The sequence below is a fragment of the Tursiops truncatus genome, chromosome 20 (assembly GCF_011762595.2).
Source record: "Tursiops truncatus isolate mTurTru1 chromosome 20, mTurTru1.mat.Y, whole genome shotgun sequence".
NCBI lineage: Eukaryota > Metazoa > Chordata > Mammalia > Artiodactyla > Delphinidae > Tursiops > Tursiops truncatus.
This window is the reverse complement of record NC_047053.1, coordinates 874,823-894,579: the sequence shown is the minus strand read 5'-3', so window position 1 is coordinate 894,579 and position 19,757 is coordinate 874,823. Positions and strand designations below refer to the sequence as shown.

The following is a 19,757-nucleotide window of genomic DNA, read 5'->3' as shown; positions in this document are numbered from 1 at the left end:
CCCTGACCCCCACCCCCTTGACTCCCTCTGCTCCGGCCACACCGGCCTCCTCGCTGTCTTGATGTCACCTCCTCAGAGAGGCCTGCCCTGACCGCCTCCGTTTGTTCATGGTGCTCATCACCACCAGTACCCCTGTTCCTCTGTGGATTTGCAGACCATTGGTTACAGATGGAACAGAAGCTCCACGAGGGACGTCTTCGTGCTGTGTTCCAGCACCCTAGTGCCTGGTACACTTAGTAGACACTTAGGAAAGGGCAGTAGGTATTGCCACAGAAGCAGATCTGGACTTCGTGGGCCAGGCTGTGTAGGGAAGGTGGTGAGCTCCCTGTCCCAGGAAGCGTGCAAGCAGGGTTTCTTCAGGGTGCAAGGCCTCGTGCAGTTTGGATGGGCCGGAGGCTTCCGTGACGGTCAGAGCTGGGCTCCTGTAGGTTCGTGGTGCAGGGCCCCTCCAGGATTTGCATCATGGCCTCACCGAATAAACACGCAGGAGAATAAAAGGCTGCCCCACATCTGCCTCCAGAGGGAGGTTTGAAGGCAAGCCAGGGAGGGGGGAGGAGGTTTCAGGTTTCCTGTTGGGTCCTGATAGGATCAGGGCAGGCTAGGAGGAAGGAGAGCAAAAGGAGCCAGGCTTGGGGGCCGGCAGGTGGGCCCACTGAGGCCGAGCCTGAGCCTCCGGTCTCCCGATGTGCAGTGTGCAGACAGTGCATGCAGAAGCCACGTGGGCCTTGAGTCTTCCCTCATGCGGGAAGCCGAGTGCTCAGCTCACCCACGGAGGGGCCAGCCTTTCAGACCCGCTGCGGGGGCGCTTCCTTAACTTGTGCACGCTGGGGACCTCTCTTGCCTCCTGGAATCCCCTACTCCGAGGCCAGGAGTGAAGGCTCAGAGAAGGGGAGTGAGAAGGGAGAAGGGCAGAAGGATGGGTCAGGAGCTGGGAGGACTGGACCCCTCGGGGCGGTCGGCCCTGGCCCCGGCCCTTCGGAGTCGCAGGCGAGTGTCTGCGTGTGGGCCTTGGAATTCAGGCCTGGTGTCTTCCAGCCTCAAGGTACTGAGGTGAGGGAGGAGCCTTCCCAACAGCAGTGTCTTGTTTGTTTTTTGGGGGTGAGGGAGGGTGTGAGAGCCACCGGCTGAGGAGAGACGGAGCTGAGGATGCTAGAGAATTCTGTTGCCCTTGGCACCCCCTGCAAGGCCATGGAAGGACCCGGACAAAGGAGGATGGGGGGGCGTTACCTCGGCTAGCCTCCTGGAGAGGGAGGGCCATCCGGGCCGGGGGTTCTCCAGTACCCCAACACCCTCGGAGGCTGCAGGAGACCAGGAGAGGGTACCGGGGTGGGCCTGGCCACAGTTGGGAGGCTGGCCTGAGCCCGGGGTCTGCTTGGCCACAAAAGCCGGAGCTGGCAACCTGGGCTGCTGGCCAGGCTATGTTCATGTGTGTGTGTGGAACTCTGACCTTACCCAGAAGGGGAGATAGGCCCAGGTACCCCTCCAAAGACCCCCAGAGCCTGTCACCCTACGACTTCCTCACCTTCTGTCCCAGGGATTGGGCTGCCTCTTGGACTCCCCGGCCCAACAGTGAATAAGTGAGTGAATCAGGCTTCACCCAGAGACTGCTAGTCGGGTGGGGGAGGGGGTGAGACCTTCACCGACCCCCATCCCAGACCCAGGCCTCTCTGCAAAGGGATGTCTGTGTGGGGCGTCAGCTCTGGTTGTTACTGGCTGGGCACTTTGGGGTAGGGGTTTCCCTTCCTCAGTTTCCCAACAGTGACCTGTTGTCAGGGGTCCATGCGGTTGGGTGCGGCAGAGGCTTGGATGCGGAGTTGGGGCACCCCTGGCCGGCCCCACGCCCGCTCCGCCGCGCTCTCGGAGGTGGTGGGAGCAGGGGACGTGATTGCCAGTAACCCCTGCGGACGTCGGCGCCGAGCGGGTTGAGGGACGGCGTCCGCGAGTAACCCCGGCCCCATCCGGCCCTGCGGGGCTCAAACCGAGCCGCGCGCCGCGGGGGTGGGGCGGGGCCCCAGGAGGCGGTGGCGCGGCCGCTGATTGGCCGCGCGCGCTCACCCCATGCCCGGGCCGCGGCCCCGGGTGGGCGTGGCCATTCGGCGGGGCGTGGCCATTCGGCGGGGGCGGAGCCAGCGGGGGCGGGACCGGCGGCGCGCTCGGCAGCTTTAAAGCGCGGCCGGCCACGCAGGTGAAGTCAGCGCGCGGACACCGGCAGGCCAGCCGCCTGGACCCCCCGAAGGGCGGCGGGCGCAGGCCGCGGAGCCATGGACTGCACGTTCGAAGGTATTTTTTGGAGGACCCGACCTCTTTATTACAGTTTCCATCTGCATCGCGGGGTCCTCATCCCCGGTGCCCTGAGGGGAGGTATACGCGCTCCCGGCTCTCAGGGGAGCTGGCGGACCCCCCCCCACCTCAGTAGTCACCCCCACCCCCACGTCTGGCGTGAGAGGGTGGCCTTCCCACATCCTCTGCTCCGCAGGGAGGAGGGCCGGTTGTCCTTCTGTCTCCTGGGGCTCCTAGTTTGGAGGGCTTCTTGAACTTGCTAGACAGTGGCCCCCTGGGTTCAGCCAGTTTTTCTTTCTGGCCCTCAGTTTCCCCATCTGTCAAAGGGGCTCATGAAGCCTGGGGAGCGAGCAGGTCCTGAAGGTGAAAGGTCTCTATGCCCCATGACCTGCGCAAACCTGGAGGGCCCGCCCCGTGTTTCTGTTTGAGGACCAGGAGGCTGAGCCTGGCACCCCCGTCTCGCTCTCCTGGAGGCCGTAGGGAGGGTCCCCTGCAGTCACTTTCCTGTCTGGCACCTGTCAGTAGGAGGGACTCAGGCGACGTTGACTCTCCCCTCCGTGCGGCCATCCTGCCACAAAGGGTCTCATCTGTCTTGTGCAGATGAGGAAACCGAGGCCCAGTGAGAGGAAGCCCTAGCAGGCTGGGGACCGGGGGTACACCTCGGGCTCCCAGGGTTTGCACATGGATCCTGCAGAGCACTCTGACCCAGTGGGTGGCTCCCCCAGTGGGTTAGAGGGCCCTAGGCTGACCCAGCCAGGCTGCTGATCGCCAGCTGGGGAAGAGGGCCTGTGGCCAGGCTGGGGCCGCGGCAGGCAGTGTGTCCAGTCTGTACGAGGAGGAAAGAGGACAGACGGCGTTTGCTTTTGTCGAGGGGAGACTGAAGCCTGAATGGCCGGTCCCGAGGCTGCTTGGCTGCAGACGGGGTCTGGGCTTGTGCCCAGAACACACAGGGACACTCTGGTTGGCACACACTTGGCCAGCGGCTGGCTCTGCCCGAAGCCTCGGTCTGTCCCACAGAGGAGTGGGCTGGCGAAGGCAGCTCTGAAGTCGGGAGTGGTGGGCCCAGGCCTCAGTTCTGCCTTCGCCTGGTCCTGGGGCAGGTCGGTGGGCCTCAGGGGGGCGCTGGGCTCGTCCGGTGTTGCAAGGCCGTTTGACGCACCTGGCAGAGCTCCAGATGTCACAGGTGTCTGTGAGTGGGGGCTCCTGGGGGTGGCTTTCTGTTTCCGTGGCGCTGGTCCCACAGGTACACTGTGGGGTGGGGGTGGGGGAGCGTGCAAATCCGTGACACCTGCCCCCTGTTGCTCACACAGCTTCTCCTCCTTACCACAGACATGCTTCAGCTCATCAACAACCAAGACAGCGACTTCCCGGGCCTGTTCGACCCGCCCTACGCTGGGGGCGGAGCAGGGGGCACAGAGCCCGCCAGTCCATATGCCAGCTCCCCAGGCAGCCTGTCCCCACCTCCTTCCACGATGAGCTCCCCACTCGAAGGCTTCCTGGGGGGGACCAAGGCGACAACCCCACCCTTGTCCCCTCCCCAGCCTGCACCCACCCCCCTGAAGATGTACCCTTCCGTGCCTGCCTTCTCCGCGGGGCCTGCTATCAAGGAGGAACCAGCACCCCAGACCACCCTCCAGCCGCTGCCGGGGGCCCTCCTGCCCCAGCGTCTTCCGGCCCCAGCCCCACCGCAGTTCAGCTCTGCCCCTGTGTTGGGCTATCCCAGCCCTCCTGGAGGCTTCTCCACAGGTAAGGGGGGCGTGTGGAGGGAGAAGCACCAGGAGGAGGGTCTGTTGTGGTCTCAGTAGAGGAATTTGCAGGCTCTAGAAGTCGGGTCCCTGCTGTGCTGCTGGAGGTGCTCCCGTCACCAGCAGCTCTCAGGAAGCACCGCTTCCCAGCCTCCCAGCGTCCGCAGCAGATAGGTGCTGGGCTGGGAAGCGAGCAGGCTTGCATCAGAGCCCCAGGCAGGGACTGTCCCGATAGTAACCTGAGGCCATGAGGGTAACGACTCATTCAAGGTCACAGGGTGATAAGTACCTGCGGGCGGGTTGGAAGTGGGTTAGGGCAGCCTGTGTCCGCAGCTCCTGCCTTTATCTCTGCAGTGACCCCCCCGGGGAGCACCGCGCAGTCGCTGCCTGGCCTGCCACTGGCTGCCCTTCCAGGGGTCCCGCCCGTCTCCTTGCACAACCAGGTCCAGAGTGCGGCTCCCCAGCAGCTGTTGACGGCCACAGCCACCCCGACGGTGGCCCCTGGAACAACCACTGTGACCTCACAGGTCCAGCAGGTCCCGGTGAGAGGGTCTGGCCCGGCCTCAGGGAGGTGGTGGCCCCGACTCACAGCCCACAGCTGAGCCCCCTCCCGTCCTTAGGTCCTGCTGCAGCCCCACTTCATCAAGGCAGACTCGCTGCTCCTGACGACTGTGAAAACAGACGTGGGAGCCCCCATGAAGGCGGCAGGCATCAGCTCCCTGGCCCCTGGCATGGCTGTGCAGGCAGCGCCCTTGCAGGTGGGCGGCTTGGGCAGGGCAGGGGGGCGGGGGTGTTGTATGCATGCATGTCCACCTGCTAACCGTGCCTGGCCCCACAGACCCTGGTGAGTGGCGGAACCATCCTGGCGACTGTGCCGCTGGTAGTGGATGCTGACAAGCTGCCCATCAACCGGCTGGCAGCTGGCGGCAAGGCCCCGGGCTCGGCCCAGAGCCGAGGTGAGAAGCGTACGGCCCACAATGCCATTGAGAAACGCTACCGCTCTTCCATCAATGACAAGATCGTCGAGCTCAAGGACCTGGTGGTGGGCACAGAGGCCAAGGTGCGGGCAGAGGCCCCGATGGGGTGGCCCTGGGGAAGGAGGCACCTGAGGGGAAGAGGAGGCACCTGGGGGGAAGAGGAGGATGGGGCTGAGCCTGGACAGACAGGCCTGGGGCTCCAGACTCCTCGGGCTTGGCGGCTGTTTAGCTGAGCTTCATGGAGGCCCCTTGCGGTGGGGGCTCTTTTAGGTGTTGGGGATTCAGCAGTGAACAGACAGACTGCTGTTCTGTTGAGCAGCTGACGTTCTGGCGGGGTGTCGGGGTGCCGGCAGACAGGACAGATCCGTGTTGGGGTTTGCTGGCGGGGTGTCGGGGCGCCAGCAGACAGGACAGATCTCTGCTGGGGTTTGCCAGGTGGCATGAAAGAAAACGGGGCGGGAAGAGGGACGGTGGGAGTCGCAGATCGGAATCGGGTGGTCGGGGAGGCCTCGCAAAGGTGATGCCGTATGTGAACAGAGGCCTGGAGGAGGCGAGGGGCAAGGCATGGAGGTGGAACGATGGTGACAGCGGTTAGCCTAAGCTGTTGTATGCATTTTACTTGGGAGGAGGGTTCTACTAGGGAGGAACATTCCACGTAGAAGGAACAGCAGGTGCAAAGGCCCTGAGGCAACTGTGTAGCAGAGCAGTCCCACCCCTTGCGCTTAGCCGCCCACTTGTCCGCCCACTTGTCCGGCCTGACCGGCCACCTGTGCTGTGTCTCCTCCCTACCGCCTGCAGCTGAATAAATCTGCTGTCTTGCGCAAGGCCATCGACTACATCCGCTTCCTTCAGCAGGGCAACCAGAGACTCAAGCAGGAGAACCTGAATCTGCGCACCGCTGCCCACAAAAGCAGTGAGTCCTTTCCTCCCCTCCACGCCTGCTCACCCTGCGAGGGCCCTTCACCCTCTCGTCGGCCTTCCCGTGGCCCTCAGCTCCGATTTGGGGCGAGGTAGGGTGTGTAGCCCTCACCCCAGCCCAGCTCCTCTCTGGCCCACAGAATCTCTGAAGGACCTGGTGTCAGCCTGCAGCAGTGGAGGCCACACAGACGTGCCCATGGAGGGCGAGAAGCCAGAGGTGGTGGACACCCTGAGCCCGCCACCCTCGGACGCCGGCTCGCCCTTCCAGAGCAGCCCACTGTCCCTTGGCAGCAGGGGCAGTAGCAGTGGTGGCAGTGGCAGTGACTCGGAGCCTGACAGCCCAGTCTTTGAGGACAGCCAGGTTGGGTTGCACGTCGTTGCCCCCTCCCTGTCATCCAGCGACATCCTCTGAGTTCCGGGACTGGGGCGTGTCCTACCTCCCGTTTTAGAGACGGGGAGCTGGGCGGGGGTCCCGCAGTAAGGCTGGGGGCAGAGCTGATCCCTCCTCCTCTGAGCTGAGCTCTCTGGGCTGTGCTCACCCCGTTCTCACTGCCCCGCCCACCCCGCCAGGTGAAGCCAGAGCAGCTGCCGCCCCCCCACAGCCGGGGCATGCTGGACCGCTCCCGCCTGGCCCTGTGTGTGCTTGTCTTCCTCTGTGTCTCCTGCAACCCCTTGGCCTCCCTGCTGGGCAGCCGGGTTCCCGCTGGCCCCTCCGATGCCACCAGTGTCTACCACGGTCCTGGGCGCAGCATGCTGGGTGCTGAGGGCAGAGGTAGGACAGGCCAGCCTGGGCAGTGCGAGGGGGGACTCTTGGGGACGTAGATCCCGGGCCTGTGGGCTTGGGGCTCTGGACTTCCCGGGTGGCATGTCCCCAGCCTGTGTCTGCCCCCAGACAGCCTTGGCTGGGCCCCGTGGCTGCTGCCCCCACTGGTCTGGCTGATGAACGGGCTGCTGGTGCTGTCCTCCTTGGCGCTGCTCTTTGTCTACGGAGAGCCGGTCACGCGGCCCCACTCGGGCCCCGCCGTGCACTTCTGGAGGCATCGCAAGCAGGCCGACCTGGACCTGGCCCGGGTAAGCGGCCGGACCCCGGGGGTGTGGAGGGCGGGCAGGGCTGGGACCCTCAGCAGCACCTGGGAAGGTGCCGGGCACACCGTGAATCTGCCCTGTTCTCTCCACTCCTGTCTCCCCCTCAGACCCCCACGGAGCCCCGGGGGCCCAGCCGGCACTGCTGGGGTTGGTGGGGTCGTGGCGGGGAGCCCAAGATGGAGGGCTCTCCGGGGCTAGAGGGGTGGCACGTGCCGGGGATGCTCTGACCCCGCCTTTCTCACCTGGAAAACCTTCCTCCGCAGGGGGACTTCGCCCAGGCTGCCCAGCAGCTGTGGCTGGCCCTGCGGGCCCTGGGCCGACCCCTGCCCACCTCCCACCTGGACCTGGCCTGCAGCCTGCTCTGGGGCCTCATCCGCCACCTGCTGCAGCATCTCTGGGTGGGCCGCTGGCTGGCAGGCCGGGCGGGGGGCCTGCGGAGGGATGGTGCCCTGCAGGTGGACGCCCGCACCAGTGCCCGCGACGCGGCCCTCGTCTACCACAAGCTGCACCAGCTGCACACCATGGGTATGGCGGGCGAGGGCTGGGCCTGAGGGCGTCCCGCCACCTCTGCGCCATGCCCAGCCTCATGCCCTCCCATTTTCCAGGGAAGTACTCGGGCGGGCACCTGGCTGCCGCCAACCTGGCACTGAGTGCCCTGAACCTGGCCGAGTGCGCGGGGGAGGCCATGTCCGTGGCCACGCTGGCTGAGATCTATGTGGCCACCGCGCTCAGGGTCAAGACCAGTCTCCCCCGGGCCTTGCATTTCCTGACAGTGAGTAGGTGGTGGGCTTGGTGGGGGACGGGGCTCAGGTCTCCCTGGGCTGAGGGCTGCCCGGGAGAGGCGGCTGGTTATGGGGTGGGCTCCAGGCCCTCTGGGGTCTCAGCCCCGGGTCTGGGGTGACAGCCCGCCCCTCTCGCCCACAGCGCTTCTTCCTGAGCAGCGCCCGCCAGGCCTCCCTGGCACAGAGCGGCTCAGTGCCTCTTGCCATGCAGTGGCTCTGCCACCCTGCGGGCCACCGTTTCTTCGTGGATGGTGACTGGGCCGTGTGCAGCGCTCCGCGGCACAGCCTGTACAGCGTGGCCGGGGACCCAGGTGCCTTCTCACCCTGCGCCTGTCCCCTGTCCCCCATCCCCTGTCCCCTGCCCACCCTGGTCTGTTGCCCCACCATCCATTGTCGCCACGGGGGCTGCAGGAACAGGGAGGCCAGGCTGGCTCTGTCTCAGTTGGGGCTCTTCAGAGGCAAACAGGAAGAGGGATTTGGGGGCAGGTGGTTGATTTGGGAGGTGCTCCCAGGCAACACCGCTGTGCTGTGAGGAGGTCAGGAAGGGCGTGTGCCCAAGCTAGGTTATCCTGTCCACGGGGTGGGGGAGGCAGAATATTTATCGCCCAGCTTTCATCCGTCTCAGAGCCAGGCCCCCCCGTGCCCAGGGAAGAGTCCTAGGTGCAGGGAAGCGCCTGTGCGTGGGGAGGTGGGGCCCTTCCCCCCCGCCCCACTCACCCTCTCCTCCCCACAGTGGACCCCCTGGCCCACGTGGCTCAGCTGTTCCGTGAACATCTCTTGGAGCGAGCACTGCATTGCCTGGCCCAGCCCAGCCCCGGCCCCGGATCAGCCGATGGGGACAGGTGAGTGTCCCTCTGCGCCTCAGCGGGCCAGGTCCCCCACCCCCGGCCAGTGGAGCTTGGGAAAGGCTACGTCCAGGGACCCGTGTCGGTGGCCAGAGCCGGGTCACCGTGGCCTCAGTTTCCCCACCAGCCCGGCAGGGGCTGGCCGCGCTTTGAGGAGCCAGGAAGCCAGGCTGTGCCGTGGGGGCAGGTGAGGAGGGCCGTCCGCTTCAGGACCCCTGCCACCTGTCCCGACGGCCAGTCCTCTCCTGCCACAGGGAATTCTCCGATGCCCTCGGGTACCTGCAGCTGCTGAACAGCTGTTCTGACGTGGCCGGGGCTCCTGCCTGCAGCTTTTCCATCGGCTCCGGCATGGCTGCCACCGCCGGTGAGCCCCCAGGCCTCCCCGCCCCGTGACACCCTCGGGCTCAGCGCCACAGCAGCTTGGCCTTGGGTGTGGTGTGGCCGAGTTTCAGGGACCCCTCTGGCCCTGCTTCCTGCAGGCACAGACCCGGTGGCCAAGTGGTGGGCCTCGCTGACGGCTGTGGTGACCCACTGGCTCCGGCGGGATGAGGCAGCGGCCGAGCGGCTGTATCCGCTGGTGGAGCACCTGCCCCGCGCCCTGCAGGAGTCTGAGTGAGCGCAGGCTGCGTGCTCGTGCCCCCACTCCGACCCCCAGCTTTGTTCTGTGCGGTTGGGGTCCCGTCATTTCTTTCCCGGGAAGCCAGAACCAGGGCAGGGGAAGCTCGGCGAGGGCCTGAGGCCTGGTCTGACCATCACACCTCTGCCTTGGCCCCAACAGGAGACCCCTGCCCAGGGCGGCTCTGCACACCTTCAAGGCTGCCCGGGCCCTGCTGGGCCGTGGGAAGGCAGAGTCTGGCCCGGCCAGCCTGGCCATGTGTGAGAAGGCCAGTGGGTACCTTCAGGACAGCCTGGCCGTTACACCAGCCGGCAGCTCCATTGACAAGGTGAGGGCTGGGGCCAGGGGCCTGGCGGATCTTGGGGGCCTTGGCCTTTCCACTCCCCAGACGGTCCTCCTTGGGCTGCAGAAGACTGCAGGGTCAGCCCAACAGTACAGGACTGGGGGCTAAGGTTTGGGTCCAGGGGAGAGTGGCTGCCCCCCTCTGGCCTCAGTGTCCCCACCCCCGGAGGACGGCTGGGGTGAGCGGTGTGGCAGGGCCTGGAGAGCGGGCGGCCCCGCGGTGCATTGCTGTTGCATTGCACGTGTGAGGCGGGTGCAGTGCCTCGGCAGTGCAGCCCGGAGCCGGCCCCTGGCACCATGGGCCCCCACTCTTCCCTCCCAGAGCCAGAGCCCCCTGACCCCTGCCCTGCCCACCACCCCAGGTCATGCAGCTGCTCTTGTGTGACCTGCTCCTTGGGGCGCGCACCAGCCTGTGGCAGCGGCAGAAGCCGCCGGCACCCTCCCAGGCCTCGCCGGGCCCGGGCAGTGGGGCCCAGGCCTCTGCCCTCGAGCTCCGTGGCTTCCAGAGGGACCTGAGTGGTCTGAGGCGTCTGGCACAGAGTTTCCGGCCTGCCATGCGGAGGGTGAGTGCCCATGGGGCTGTGGCTTGCAATGGGGATGTATGTGAGGTGTCGGGAGGGAGCGGGGGCCTGGCTGGAACCTCTCCTGGCCCCTCCTGCCCAGGTGTTCCTGCATGAAGCCACTGCCCGGCTGATGGCAGGGGCCAGCCCGGCGCGGACACACCAGCTCCTGGACCGCAGCCTGAGGAGGAGGGCCGGTCCCTGCGGCAAAGGAGGTGAGAAGGACAGCTGGCCCAGGTGGGAAGGGCCACACGCCAGGTGGAGGCTGCAGAGGGAGGCTGTGTGTGAGACACACAGAGGCCGAGGGACTTGGTGGTGGCTTCCTGATGGGAGGCCTAACCTGAGAGTCAGTGGGGACAACTGTCCTTTGTAGGACACGCGACTGGGTACGCGGTCTGTGCTCCAGGGGCAGGCGCGGAAGGGGCGAGGCTCCGTGCTCCTCCGAGACCGAGGGGGGCGGGTGGGGGCGGGTGCTGACTAGCCTGGGGCGGGGCCGGTTGTCCAGGGGGCGGGGCAAGGATCCGAGCCCCACCCCCGGCGCGGCCCCGCCCCTGACATGCCACTGTGCATGTGTGCAGGCACGGCGGCGGAGCTGGAGCCGCGGCCCACGAGGCGGGAGCACGCGGAGGCGTTGCTCCTGGCTTCCTGCTACCTGCCGCCCGGCTTCCTGTCGGCGCCTGGGCAGCGAGTGGGCATGCTGGCCGAGGCGGCACGCACGCTCGAGAAGCTCGGTGACCGCCGGCTGCTGCATGACTGCCAGCAGATGCTCATGCGCCTGGGCGGCGGGACCACCGTAACCTCCAGCTAGACCCCCGCTGGCGGCCCAGCCCCAGCGCCCCTGTTTCTGTCTCGACGGCCGAGGGCAGCGCCGGAGACCCGGGGTCCGAGGCTCGCCCACGGAGTGCACTGTCCCTGGAGGGCTGGAGACCCTCGGGGACTTCCGCACTTGACCTTGGGGCCTCCCCAGCCCGCTCCAGCCCTCGATGAGCGGCGGCCGGGATGGTGCTGGCCCCTGGTGGCCGGCCGGGGGATTGCCGGGGCCTGGCCGCTGCCGGGGGTCAACTGTTACGCGCGCCGCCGCCGATCCTGGGCTTTCCCTCTCCGTCCAGAGGGAAGAGGGGTGCGTCTCACTGAGCCGAAGGGCCCTGCCCCCGGCGCCTCCCTCCCATCTGGGGAGACCTGTGCATAGTGTAGATCGTGGTGCGCCAGCCTCCTGGCCTCTGAGGTTCCAAGTGTTACTTTGCCTTTTGCAAACTTTATTTTCATAGGTTGAGAAGTTTTATACAGAGAATAAAAAATGAACTTATTTATAATCTGGGTTTTGCTCCTTTGGGGAGGGGTGTGTGTGCCAACCAGAGGGGATCCTTTGGGCCATCCGTCCCCCCAGCACCCAGGCAAATGCTTCCCATCCCTACCTGCCTTTCGGTTTGGGAGGCCCGGCTTTATTCCCTCCAGCTGACTTGGGTCCCACTGATCACGGGGCCGCGCGTTTGGGCTATATCATCTCCTAACCCTTAGGGTCCATATGGTCTCAGCTGTGTCTCCTTGCCTCCTCTCCCAGCTTCTGCCCCCTTCAGGTCCCGGGATGACATGGGAGGACAGCTCCATGTCTTTGGGGATCTGTTGGGACAGCAGGAGCTACAACCTGGGTCTCCCTGTGTGTCTGGGTGTCAGTCTCACCTGCCTGACCCCTGTCCCCTTCCCGGAGGTCACGTGGGTGTGGCTGGGCAGCAAGGGCTTCTTTCCTGTACCTGCATTAAGGTCCCCAGAGCCCTCCCCTCCCCTCCCCTCCATTCCAACCTCTCCCCCAGAGCCTGGCCCCTCTCCCAGCAGAATCTGGTCAGAATCCACGGGCTGCAGAATTCCAAAACAATCGTTGTATCTTTATTGACTTTTTTTTTTTATGAATGCAATGACTGTTTTTTTTTACTCTTAAGGAAAATAAACATCTTTTAGAAACAGCTCGATACACACAATCTTCAGTGTGAAGCAATATACTAATAAGAACACTAGTCGTCTTAACATTTACAGTCTTCATATATATTATATATATGTATATGTATACATATATATACACTATATAACGAGGCCGGATATAATACACACGTTCACCGTTTTACAGTCATATGTACAGGAAGTTTCTAGGGCGGCCCCGGGCTGGGGCTGCATCAGGCCTATCGAAGCGTGGACAGAGCTGAGGACACGGACAGACAGGCGGACGAACTGGCGGGCACTGGCCCGGGCGGTGGTGGCTGCTTGGGGAAGGAGGCAGCGCCGGAGCCCCCTTCCCAGCAAGGGCCCCGTGCTGAGGGGCACACGACGCACGGCGGCGACACACGGGCGAAGCGAGCATGTTCCCGACATATATACATTCTATGTGACATATATATAGAGGGGCACACAGGTGTGTACATGGACCTAGCGCTGTCTCCGCTCCCGTGCGAGTGGCGCTGCGGCCCCCGGAGACGGTGGTCGTGCAGAGGGTCGGTCATGCGTCTGCCGGGGGTGCACTCTGGTCGCGACTTTTAGTTTTGCGCTCCCAGGCTGGGCTCCGGGGACGGGGCGGACTGGAAGGGAGACGAGCAGAAGCCAGCGGGAGCCAGTCCGGCCCACGCCCGGGGAGCCCGCATCCCCTGAGCACGGGCCCCAGGCCCCCGGCCCTCCCGACCCGCACGAAGGTTTTGGCCAAGGCTGGGAAGGAAGGGCGCACAGCCTCCGGCCCCTCCTGCGCCGGACAGGCTTCGGCTCCCCCCCGCCCCCAGCCTCGTTCCAGGAGACACGTCCTGGAGGGAAGCCAGCCTCGGCCTCTTCGGTCCCCACCCCACTCCCAGGGTGCCCAGCTGCGTGCCACTACCGACCCACGTAGACTGTGTGCCACGTCGTCCTGAAACTTCCAGGGGGAGAAGCGTATCCCCAGGCTAAAGGCCTCCCACCCACGCCGGAGCCTGGGTGTTCCAAGGAGTCTGGCCGCTCCGCGGGCTCCCCCTCTCCAAGCCTGGCCGGGGGATGGGGGCGAGAAGGCCCTGTGCCGTCCAGTTCCGGGAGCAGACGGATCCGGAACCTGTTTTCTTCCCGACCGGGGACCACTAGTTTCCGCCCGAGGAGGCCAGATCCAAGATCCGGGTTCCGGATCAAGGATCGGCTCTGGACCCGCGCCGGAAGCAGCGCGAAGGCGCGGGGGCTGCGCCGGCGGCTCCTCTCCTCGGCGTCGGCGGCGTCGGCGGGCGGGCGGGCTGGCGGGCGGGTGGGATCCGGCGGCTCCTCCGGCCGGGGGTGGATTACAATGGCAGCCTCTGTGGGGAAGAGACGCGCGGCTAGTTACTGACTGCGGGGCACCTGCCGAGCAGTCAACTCCTCCAGACCCGCCCCTCGGCCCCGACCCCGCCCGCTCCTCCAGAGCGAGGCCCCACCTGCAGCTTTGCCCGTAGGCCAGTCCCCGCGCCCCGCCCCGCCCCGCCCTGGGCTGGCCCCGCCTCCCGCACGTGCGGGCTGTATAAGTGGCCCGGGGCCCACCCGTGCTGATCCGCCCCCGCCTGGTCCGCCCGGAGCCGGCGTTCCCGCGCCGGGGCTCCTCTCCAGCCTGGGCCCCTCCAGGGGAGGCTCGCGGTCACCCACCTTATGTTTGGGGCATTTCAAAGAAAAGTTCTCTTCGATGAATATGCAACCTGTGAGCAAGAGAAGTTCGTGCGGTCAGAACGGCGTCTTGTCCGGCCGGGAGGGGGGCCCACCGCCCTGAACGCCCTCAGCTGCAGGTTTTTATTTCAAAGAGTAAGTCAGCCTCTGCTTGAAATCAGACCCAGTCCGAACTCCGTCAGCCCTCCAGCCCCGCTGGCCTATCTGTCCTTTACTCTCCTTTCCCCTCCCTCTGGAACCCCGTTTGGTCATGGGGAGGCGTCCCCACTCTCCCCCTCGCCCTCCCCCGCTGTGCTTTGCTGGGCCGCACTGGTCACTCCGTCCTGTGGTCCGGGCCCAGCCCCTAGGTAGGCCTTGACGCCCAGCGGGCGCAGTGAGCGTGTGTTGACCACCTGGGGCTGGGGTGGCACTTCCGGAGGCACCATGCTCAGCCGCCCCCAGCAGCCACTCTGGACGTGGGGAGGCAGGGCCAGTCACCCATCCCCAGCCCCTCTCCTGGTATCTGCACTTGGGGAGCCAGGGCCCCGCTGACAAAGTGGCCTGGGGCCTGGTGCTCGCTCTGCTAAGCTCCAATGTGGGCTGCCTAACAAAGGGCGTAGGGTCAGTGGGCCTGGGCAGCTCTGGTGCCCTGCGGTCTCAGGGTCCGGCCCAGACCCCTGGAGAGCCCCACGGAGGACCGTACTTCCAGACCCAGATCGGGCAGGTGCAAGGTGCTGACCAGGGGCTGGGTAACTGCGGGGGGCTCCTGCCTGCCCAGCTCACTCCCTGGGTGCCCCCCGCGCCCCCCTGCTGCCTGGAGCCGGGTTCCCCTCCCCTCTGGCTGCTAGGCTCACTAGTCCTGCCCCCTTCTCTGGCCACTGTACCCCCTCCATGCCCCTCCCTCACACCGCCCCCTCCGGGCTCTGCCAAACTCTCCAACCTTTAGGCAGATGCCTCAAGTTCAACCCCAAAGGGAGCTGCACGTGTGGGGATTAACCGCCCCCCCCACCCGGCCTTGCACAGCCCTTCTGTGAAGGAGAAAGGGGGCTGCCCAGCTGGACCTGGTGGAGCGGGGAGGCCATGCAGAGTAGAGAGGAGCTGCCCAGCTGGGGCCCCAGCTCATCTGGGTCCACCAGCCTCAGCTGAGCTGCCGGCTGACTACGGCCACCTGGGTGAGCTCAATCTGGCATGCGGCAGGGCCCGCCTGCCCACACACACCCTCCTGAGATGTGCTGGAGGCTGGGCCTGGAAGGTCCGGTGGCTGATACACCAGTGGCACAGCCTGCCATGCCTCGGGCCTGCTCACTGACCTGGGGACGCTGGCCACCTCCCACTCCCCCCTCCTCCCAGCATGGCCCGGCTTCCTGTGCGTGCAAAGCCTCTGAGGCGCAGGCTCCATCTGCACCTGCAGCCCCTCTCTCCGGAATGCAGGGCTCCGTCACAGGTCTGCTCAGGCCAGCATCTCATCTGCCCCCTGCGGCCCTACAGAGAGCCCTACTAGATGGGGAATCCCTTAAAGATATCACTGGAAACAGTTTGTATCGCTCCAAGCCTGGTATATATGTCCCACCACAAGCCAGCTCCTGCCCACCTCCCTTGACCTCTTGAGGACTGGCTCCAATGTCACCTCCTCCTAGAAGCCCTCCTGGATTCCCTCCCAACTCAGGATGGATCTCTCAGCACAGTCTCTCCTTGTCTGGTCTCCGTAACTTTAGGCAAGGATCACGGTTTTCCTGTCTGTCCCACTGAGACATGAGCCCCCAAGGAGGCTGGGAAGCTGCAATACTGGAGAGGACAGCGCGCAGGACGTGGAGCCGGCCAGACAGTGAGTCACCCCCTGGTCCTGTTCCTGCAGTGCTGTGGCCACGGGTAAGACAGCCTGTCTGTGAAGGTGCCGCTGGAGACAGTGCAAGGCCTGGCACGGGGCTGGCAGAGCGCAGGCGCAAACCTAGTCACTGCGGGAGGAGAGCTGCAGCCCGCGGCACCTGTTCCTGGAGGTCAGGCCCGGGGTCTGGTGAAGTGGCGGAGTCCACATTACAATCTGGTTCCCGCGGCCCTCAGGGCAGGGTGTGGAGCCAGAGCGGCCCCATGTCCCGCTCCAGCGCGTTCCCTCCCTGAGGAGCTAGCGCCTCAGCCCTCACCGAGGAACCATCACCGCTCAGTCCCGTGTGTGCTCCTGGGGGCGGCTCGGTGCGGGCTGATGCCAGGAAGTGGCATTCAGGTGGGAAGAGGGGTCCCTGGGCTGTGGGAGCAGCAAGGGTCCTGCCAGGAGATGCCTCTGCCCTGCCGCCGTGCGACAGGGTCACGATAACCTCACCCTCTTCCAGGGCAGCAGGGGGCGGGGGACAGAGATTGCGGGGGCTGGCCCCCAAATCGGACCGGGGCTGCCCTTTCCGGGTCGTGCTTGTGATCTCACTCCCTGCTCCAGACGGCTGCAGAAAGAAGAAATGACTCTAACTTCAGCTTTACAGATGGGGAGCCGAGTGCAGAGACAGTGGTGGACTCACCCAGTCCACACCTGAAGCATGCCACCAGGACTGGGGGCTCCGGGCTCTCTGGCCCAGGCCATCAGTATGCCACCTGCCTGGTGATGGTAGGTGCTCGATAAATGCCCGCGGGTCAAGTGAGTGGGGGAGTAGAGAGAATGGGGCAGGTGCAGGGGAGCCTGGTCCTGACTCCAGGGCCCACCGTCCTGCTTAAACCTTCCACAGCTGTGCCGTGGAGCCAGGGGGAGTCTGTCTTGAACTTCCTCTTCTTCCATCTCACTCAGTTTTTGTTACTGAACTATCTTTTCTCCTTTTTCTCCAACCCAGTGAACTCCTATTCAGCCTTTTTCCAAGGCCCAGCCCAGTAGCCCTGCTCTTGGAGGCCCGAGACCCTCCCGAGCTGTAGGCACCCCTCGGCAACGGCAGCTCACATACAGCTTTCCACTTTGTAGTTTGTGCTTCTGGGCCCTCCTCCAGCAGGTGGCTGGGGACGGACGTGTCTCCTTGTCACCAGCACTGCCCAGCTCAGGGCCCAGCCGAGAGACATGAGAAGGTAAAGAATTGCTGGGGCAGGAGAAGAGGGAAGCCGATGGGTCAAGTGGGGTCAGCTCGAGGAGCTGTGCCTGCGTCCCCCGACCTTCGGTCCCCTTGGGCTGGCTCTTACCCGCATCGCTGGCACATGGGTAATGGTAGGTGTGGATGCATCCTTTGTGGCAGCACCCGATGGTGGCCCCGGCTTCCTGGCAGCTGGAACAAGTCTGGCGAGGAGAGAGGGAAGACAGGTGAGTCTGCAGTCGAGGGGCCCGGCCCCCACCCCTTCCTCCCAGGGGGCCCTGGACAGGCAGCTTGGAGGGAGGCTCAGGATGGACGTCCACAGGGTTGGTTTTGTCGCAGCCGCCGGCCCGGCACCTTGGGCGGGGGGAGCTCTCAGGGCGGGAAAGCAACCATCTTGTGGATAAGCCTCGGCGTCCCGCAGGCCCGGGCGAGCCCCGGCTCAGCCCCTGTGCACCGCGCGACCTCAGCCAAGCAACTCCGCTCCTCCCGCCTCCTCCATACGGGGGGACGGCGCCTGCCTTACGGGAGAGTCGTGAAGATGAAATGAGCAACTCCGTGTGCCCAGCGGACGACAACGCACAGGGCCAGTCACCGCCCGGCTGTGCCCTCGCCTGCCAGCTCCTCCCCACAGCCTCCGGGTGGGCAGCTTCACGGATGCCACTTCACAGACAGTGAAGCTGAGGCCCCCGCTCCAGGCGGAGATGATAAGTATCATTTCCTACCCTTTCCGGGGTCAGAACAAGCACTGGACCCTGAGTCGGTGCTCTACTCAGAGAGGCTGCTCACCCTGCCCAGGACCCACGAGGAGGAAACAGCCACTGCCTGCACGCGGGGTTCACGTAAAGCCTACGCTGGCCGGCACGGCAGCTGGCCCACTCGGCCTCTCAAAAGCCAAAACCGTGGTCTGAGCTTGGGGGCTGCCCCAGGCTGGGCCCAGCTGCCTGCAGGGGGATGTGCCAGGACAGGATGGCGATGCCAAGAAGACCCTTGGAAGCAAAACCTGAGGCCTGGGGAGGGACAGGCTGGTCCCCAGATCCTGCAGACCCCCTGTGCAGCAGGGGAGTGAGGTTGGGGAGGGGGGCAGGCCCCCGCGCGGAGGCTAAGCCACTGAAACCAGTAACTGCAGTTCGTGACACACCAGGCACACGTGGAGGCCGCCTCCTGAGAACACCCCGATGGCATCAGCATCACTTTATTTTATACAGGTGAGGGATGAGAGCTCAGAAAAGCCGAGTAACTTGCCCAAGGGCACACAGCTCAAGAGCAGCTGGACGGGCTTTGAGCCCAGCAACCCCGCTGGAGCACAGGCTGGCGGTCATGGTGCCTCACTGCTCGGGGTGGGGGGCAGGGGTGGGCTCCTTCCCATGCCAGGGACTGATGGGGACCCCACCCCCAGCGGGTGGGAGGCCAGGAATGAGTCTTCTCACGCCCTCCCTGGGCCTAGCCTGAGAAGTGCCTGGGCATGCGCGTTCTGGAGCCCAGCTGGGGTGGGGGCTGGGGTGGGGGCTGGGGTGGGGAGCTGGGGTGGGGGCTGGGGGTCGGTCTGGAACATCCATTGCCTCGGGACGGCAGTCTCCTTCTGCTCAGGACTGAGCCTCCTAGGGCTCTGTGGCGAAGGTGTGACGGAGCAGGAGTGGGCCCCCAGACCAGGCCCAAGTGACCCTTCATGGCTAAACAGCGACAGTGGGCTCCTCTGGTGATGGGCTCACAGCCACCCCACCTGCACTGAGGCCCCCAAACCCTTGAGACAGGCATCTCAGATGTGGAGAAATTGAGGTACGGAGAGGCCTCGGGCCCTTCCGACCCCAGCGCCCACGTTCTGAGCTGTTCCCCTGGGCGGGTGATGGGGGGCCTGGGAGTTTGTGGGGAGAGGCAGCCTCTGGGCAGACTAGGAAACTGAGGTCCCTGGAGGTGGGCACAGCACGGCTCAGGGCGGGTAGGTGTGTAGGGGCCCCCAGGAAGGGACACAGAAGGAAGAGGGGTGCCCCCGGGCCTGTGCAGAAGTTCTGTTCCCGCAGGGCCAGGGTGCTGATGGGCGTGAAGGCCGGGGTCCGGCTGTCCCCGCAGCCCCACCCTGCTGACGGGCTTCGGCGCCCCGAGGCTCACAGAGGACGGTGACTTGCTGGGGTCACAGAACTGGCTCTTGGGGCAGAGCTGGGATTGGAACCGGGGTCTGCCCGACTCCAAGGCTCCGAGGCAGAAAGGGTCTTGGGGGGACGGGCAGCCCACGGAGGTCTGGGCTTGTCAGTGGGCAGGGGGCTGAACCATGACCTGGGAAACCCCAGACCCCGCCCATCTTTGCAGGCAGGGTGCTCTCCAGGTGCGGGCGCTGCTTTAATGAGCTCCGCCTGGCCCGGGACACCCTCTCTGGCAGGGCGGCCGGTGACCACCCGTGTTCTGACCTTCCCAGGGATGTTCCCAGGGTGGGAGGCCGCTGGACCATTATTGGAGGATGGCACAGCGGGCAGAGATGGGGCGACCGGGCCAAGCTCCAGCTCTGTGACGTAACAGCCGCGTGACGCCAGGAAACCGCAAGGCCACTCGGCCCCCCGGCTTCCTCCCCAGGCCAACAGGAGGTTGGTGCAGTGAGGTGAGACCAAAGCGCCTGGAACAGGTGACCTGGGAAAGGGGGGGTTGGCCCCTGTGCTTGGACAAGGTGCAGAAGCAGTGCAGCCCAGTGGGGCGGAGCAAGCCGGGGAGACTTTCAGGAGGCCACAGGTGGCCGCTAGCTGGCCTGGTGATCTGAGCGTTTGGTATTATCTTTTAATGGCGGGAGACACCTGAACCTATTTCAGGGCCGCTAGGAAGGAGGCAGTGAGGAGGGAGGGGAGGAGACCGGAGGCAGGAAGGGTGAGGGCTCCGGGTCTTGGGGCTGCTGTTGGGCTAGAGGACCCCGCACAGAGAGGGTCAGGCGCCGGAAACAGGGAGGTGTGGGCAGCCCAGTAGCGCCCCC

At 65.4% G+C, this 19,757-nt stretch overlaps 2 protein-coding genes across 14 annotated transcripts in view; one reads left to right on the top strand and one right to left on the bottom strand.

Annotated features, from left to right (window-relative positions):
• Positions 1–11,722, top strand: part of SREBF1 (sterol regulatory element binding transcription factor 1) — a 16,644-nt gene extending 4,922 nt beyond the window's left edge. For 2 of the 10 annotated variants that reach the window (XM_033848113.2, XM_073797038.1), the window contains exons 2-19: positions 3,610–4,026; positions 4,380–4,567; positions 4,646–4,783; positions 4,864–5,085; positions 5,801–5,915; positions 6,061–6,281; positions 6,491–6,692; positions 6,813–6,991; positions 7,270–7,531; positions 7,612–7,778; positions 7,931–8,099; positions 8,522–8,630; positions 8,888–8,997; positions 9,113–9,245; positions 9,412–9,577; positions 9,954–10,154; positions 10,255–10,366; positions 10,730–11,722. In XM_033848113.2, the coding sequence (XP_033704004.1) occupies positions 3,610–4,026; positions 4,380–4,567; positions 4,646–4,783; positions 4,864–5,085; positions 5,801–5,915; positions 6,061–6,281; positions 6,491–6,692; positions 6,813–6,991; positions 7,270–7,531; positions 7,612–7,778; positions 7,931–8,099; positions 8,522–8,630; positions 8,888–8,997; positions 9,113–9,245; positions 9,412–9,577; positions 9,954–10,154; positions 10,255–10,366; positions 10,730–10,959 (3,341 nt within the window). In that variant the 3' untranslated portion in view covers positions 10,960–11,722. Of the gene's footprint in view, positions 1–6; positions 3,470–3,609; positions 4,027–4,379; positions 4,568–4,645; positions 4,784–4,863; positions 5,086–5,800; positions 5,916–6,060; positions 6,282–6,490; positions 6,693–6,812; positions 6,992–7,269; positions 7,532–7,611; positions 7,779–7,930; positions 8,100–8,521; positions 8,631–8,887; positions 8,998–9,112; positions 9,246–9,411; positions 9,578–9,953; positions 10,155–10,254; positions 10,367–10,729 lie in introns of those variants that run through there. The other 8 variants (XM_033848119.2, XM_033848118.2, XM_033848121.2 and 5 more) reach the window with 7 other exon arrangements.
• Positions 11,723–12,013: 291 nt separating this feature from the next.
• RAI1 (retinoic acid induced 1) overlaps positions 12,014–19,757 on the bottom strand; it is a 105,050-nt gene continuing 97,306 nt past the window's right edge. For all 4 annotated transcript variants that reach the window (XM_033848109.2, XM_033848112.2, XM_073797034.1 and 1 more), the window contains 3 exons: positions 16,914–17,007; positions 13,767–13,816; positions 12,014–13,444 (listed from right to left, as the gene is read on the bottom strand). In XM_033848109.2, coding sequence (XP_033704000.1) covers positions 13,430–13,444; positions 13,767–13,816; positions 16,914–17,007 — 159 coding nt within the window. In that variant the 3' untranslated portion in view covers positions 12,014–13,429. The remainder of the gene's footprint in view (positions 13,445–13,766; positions 13,817–16,913; positions 17,008–19,757) is intronic.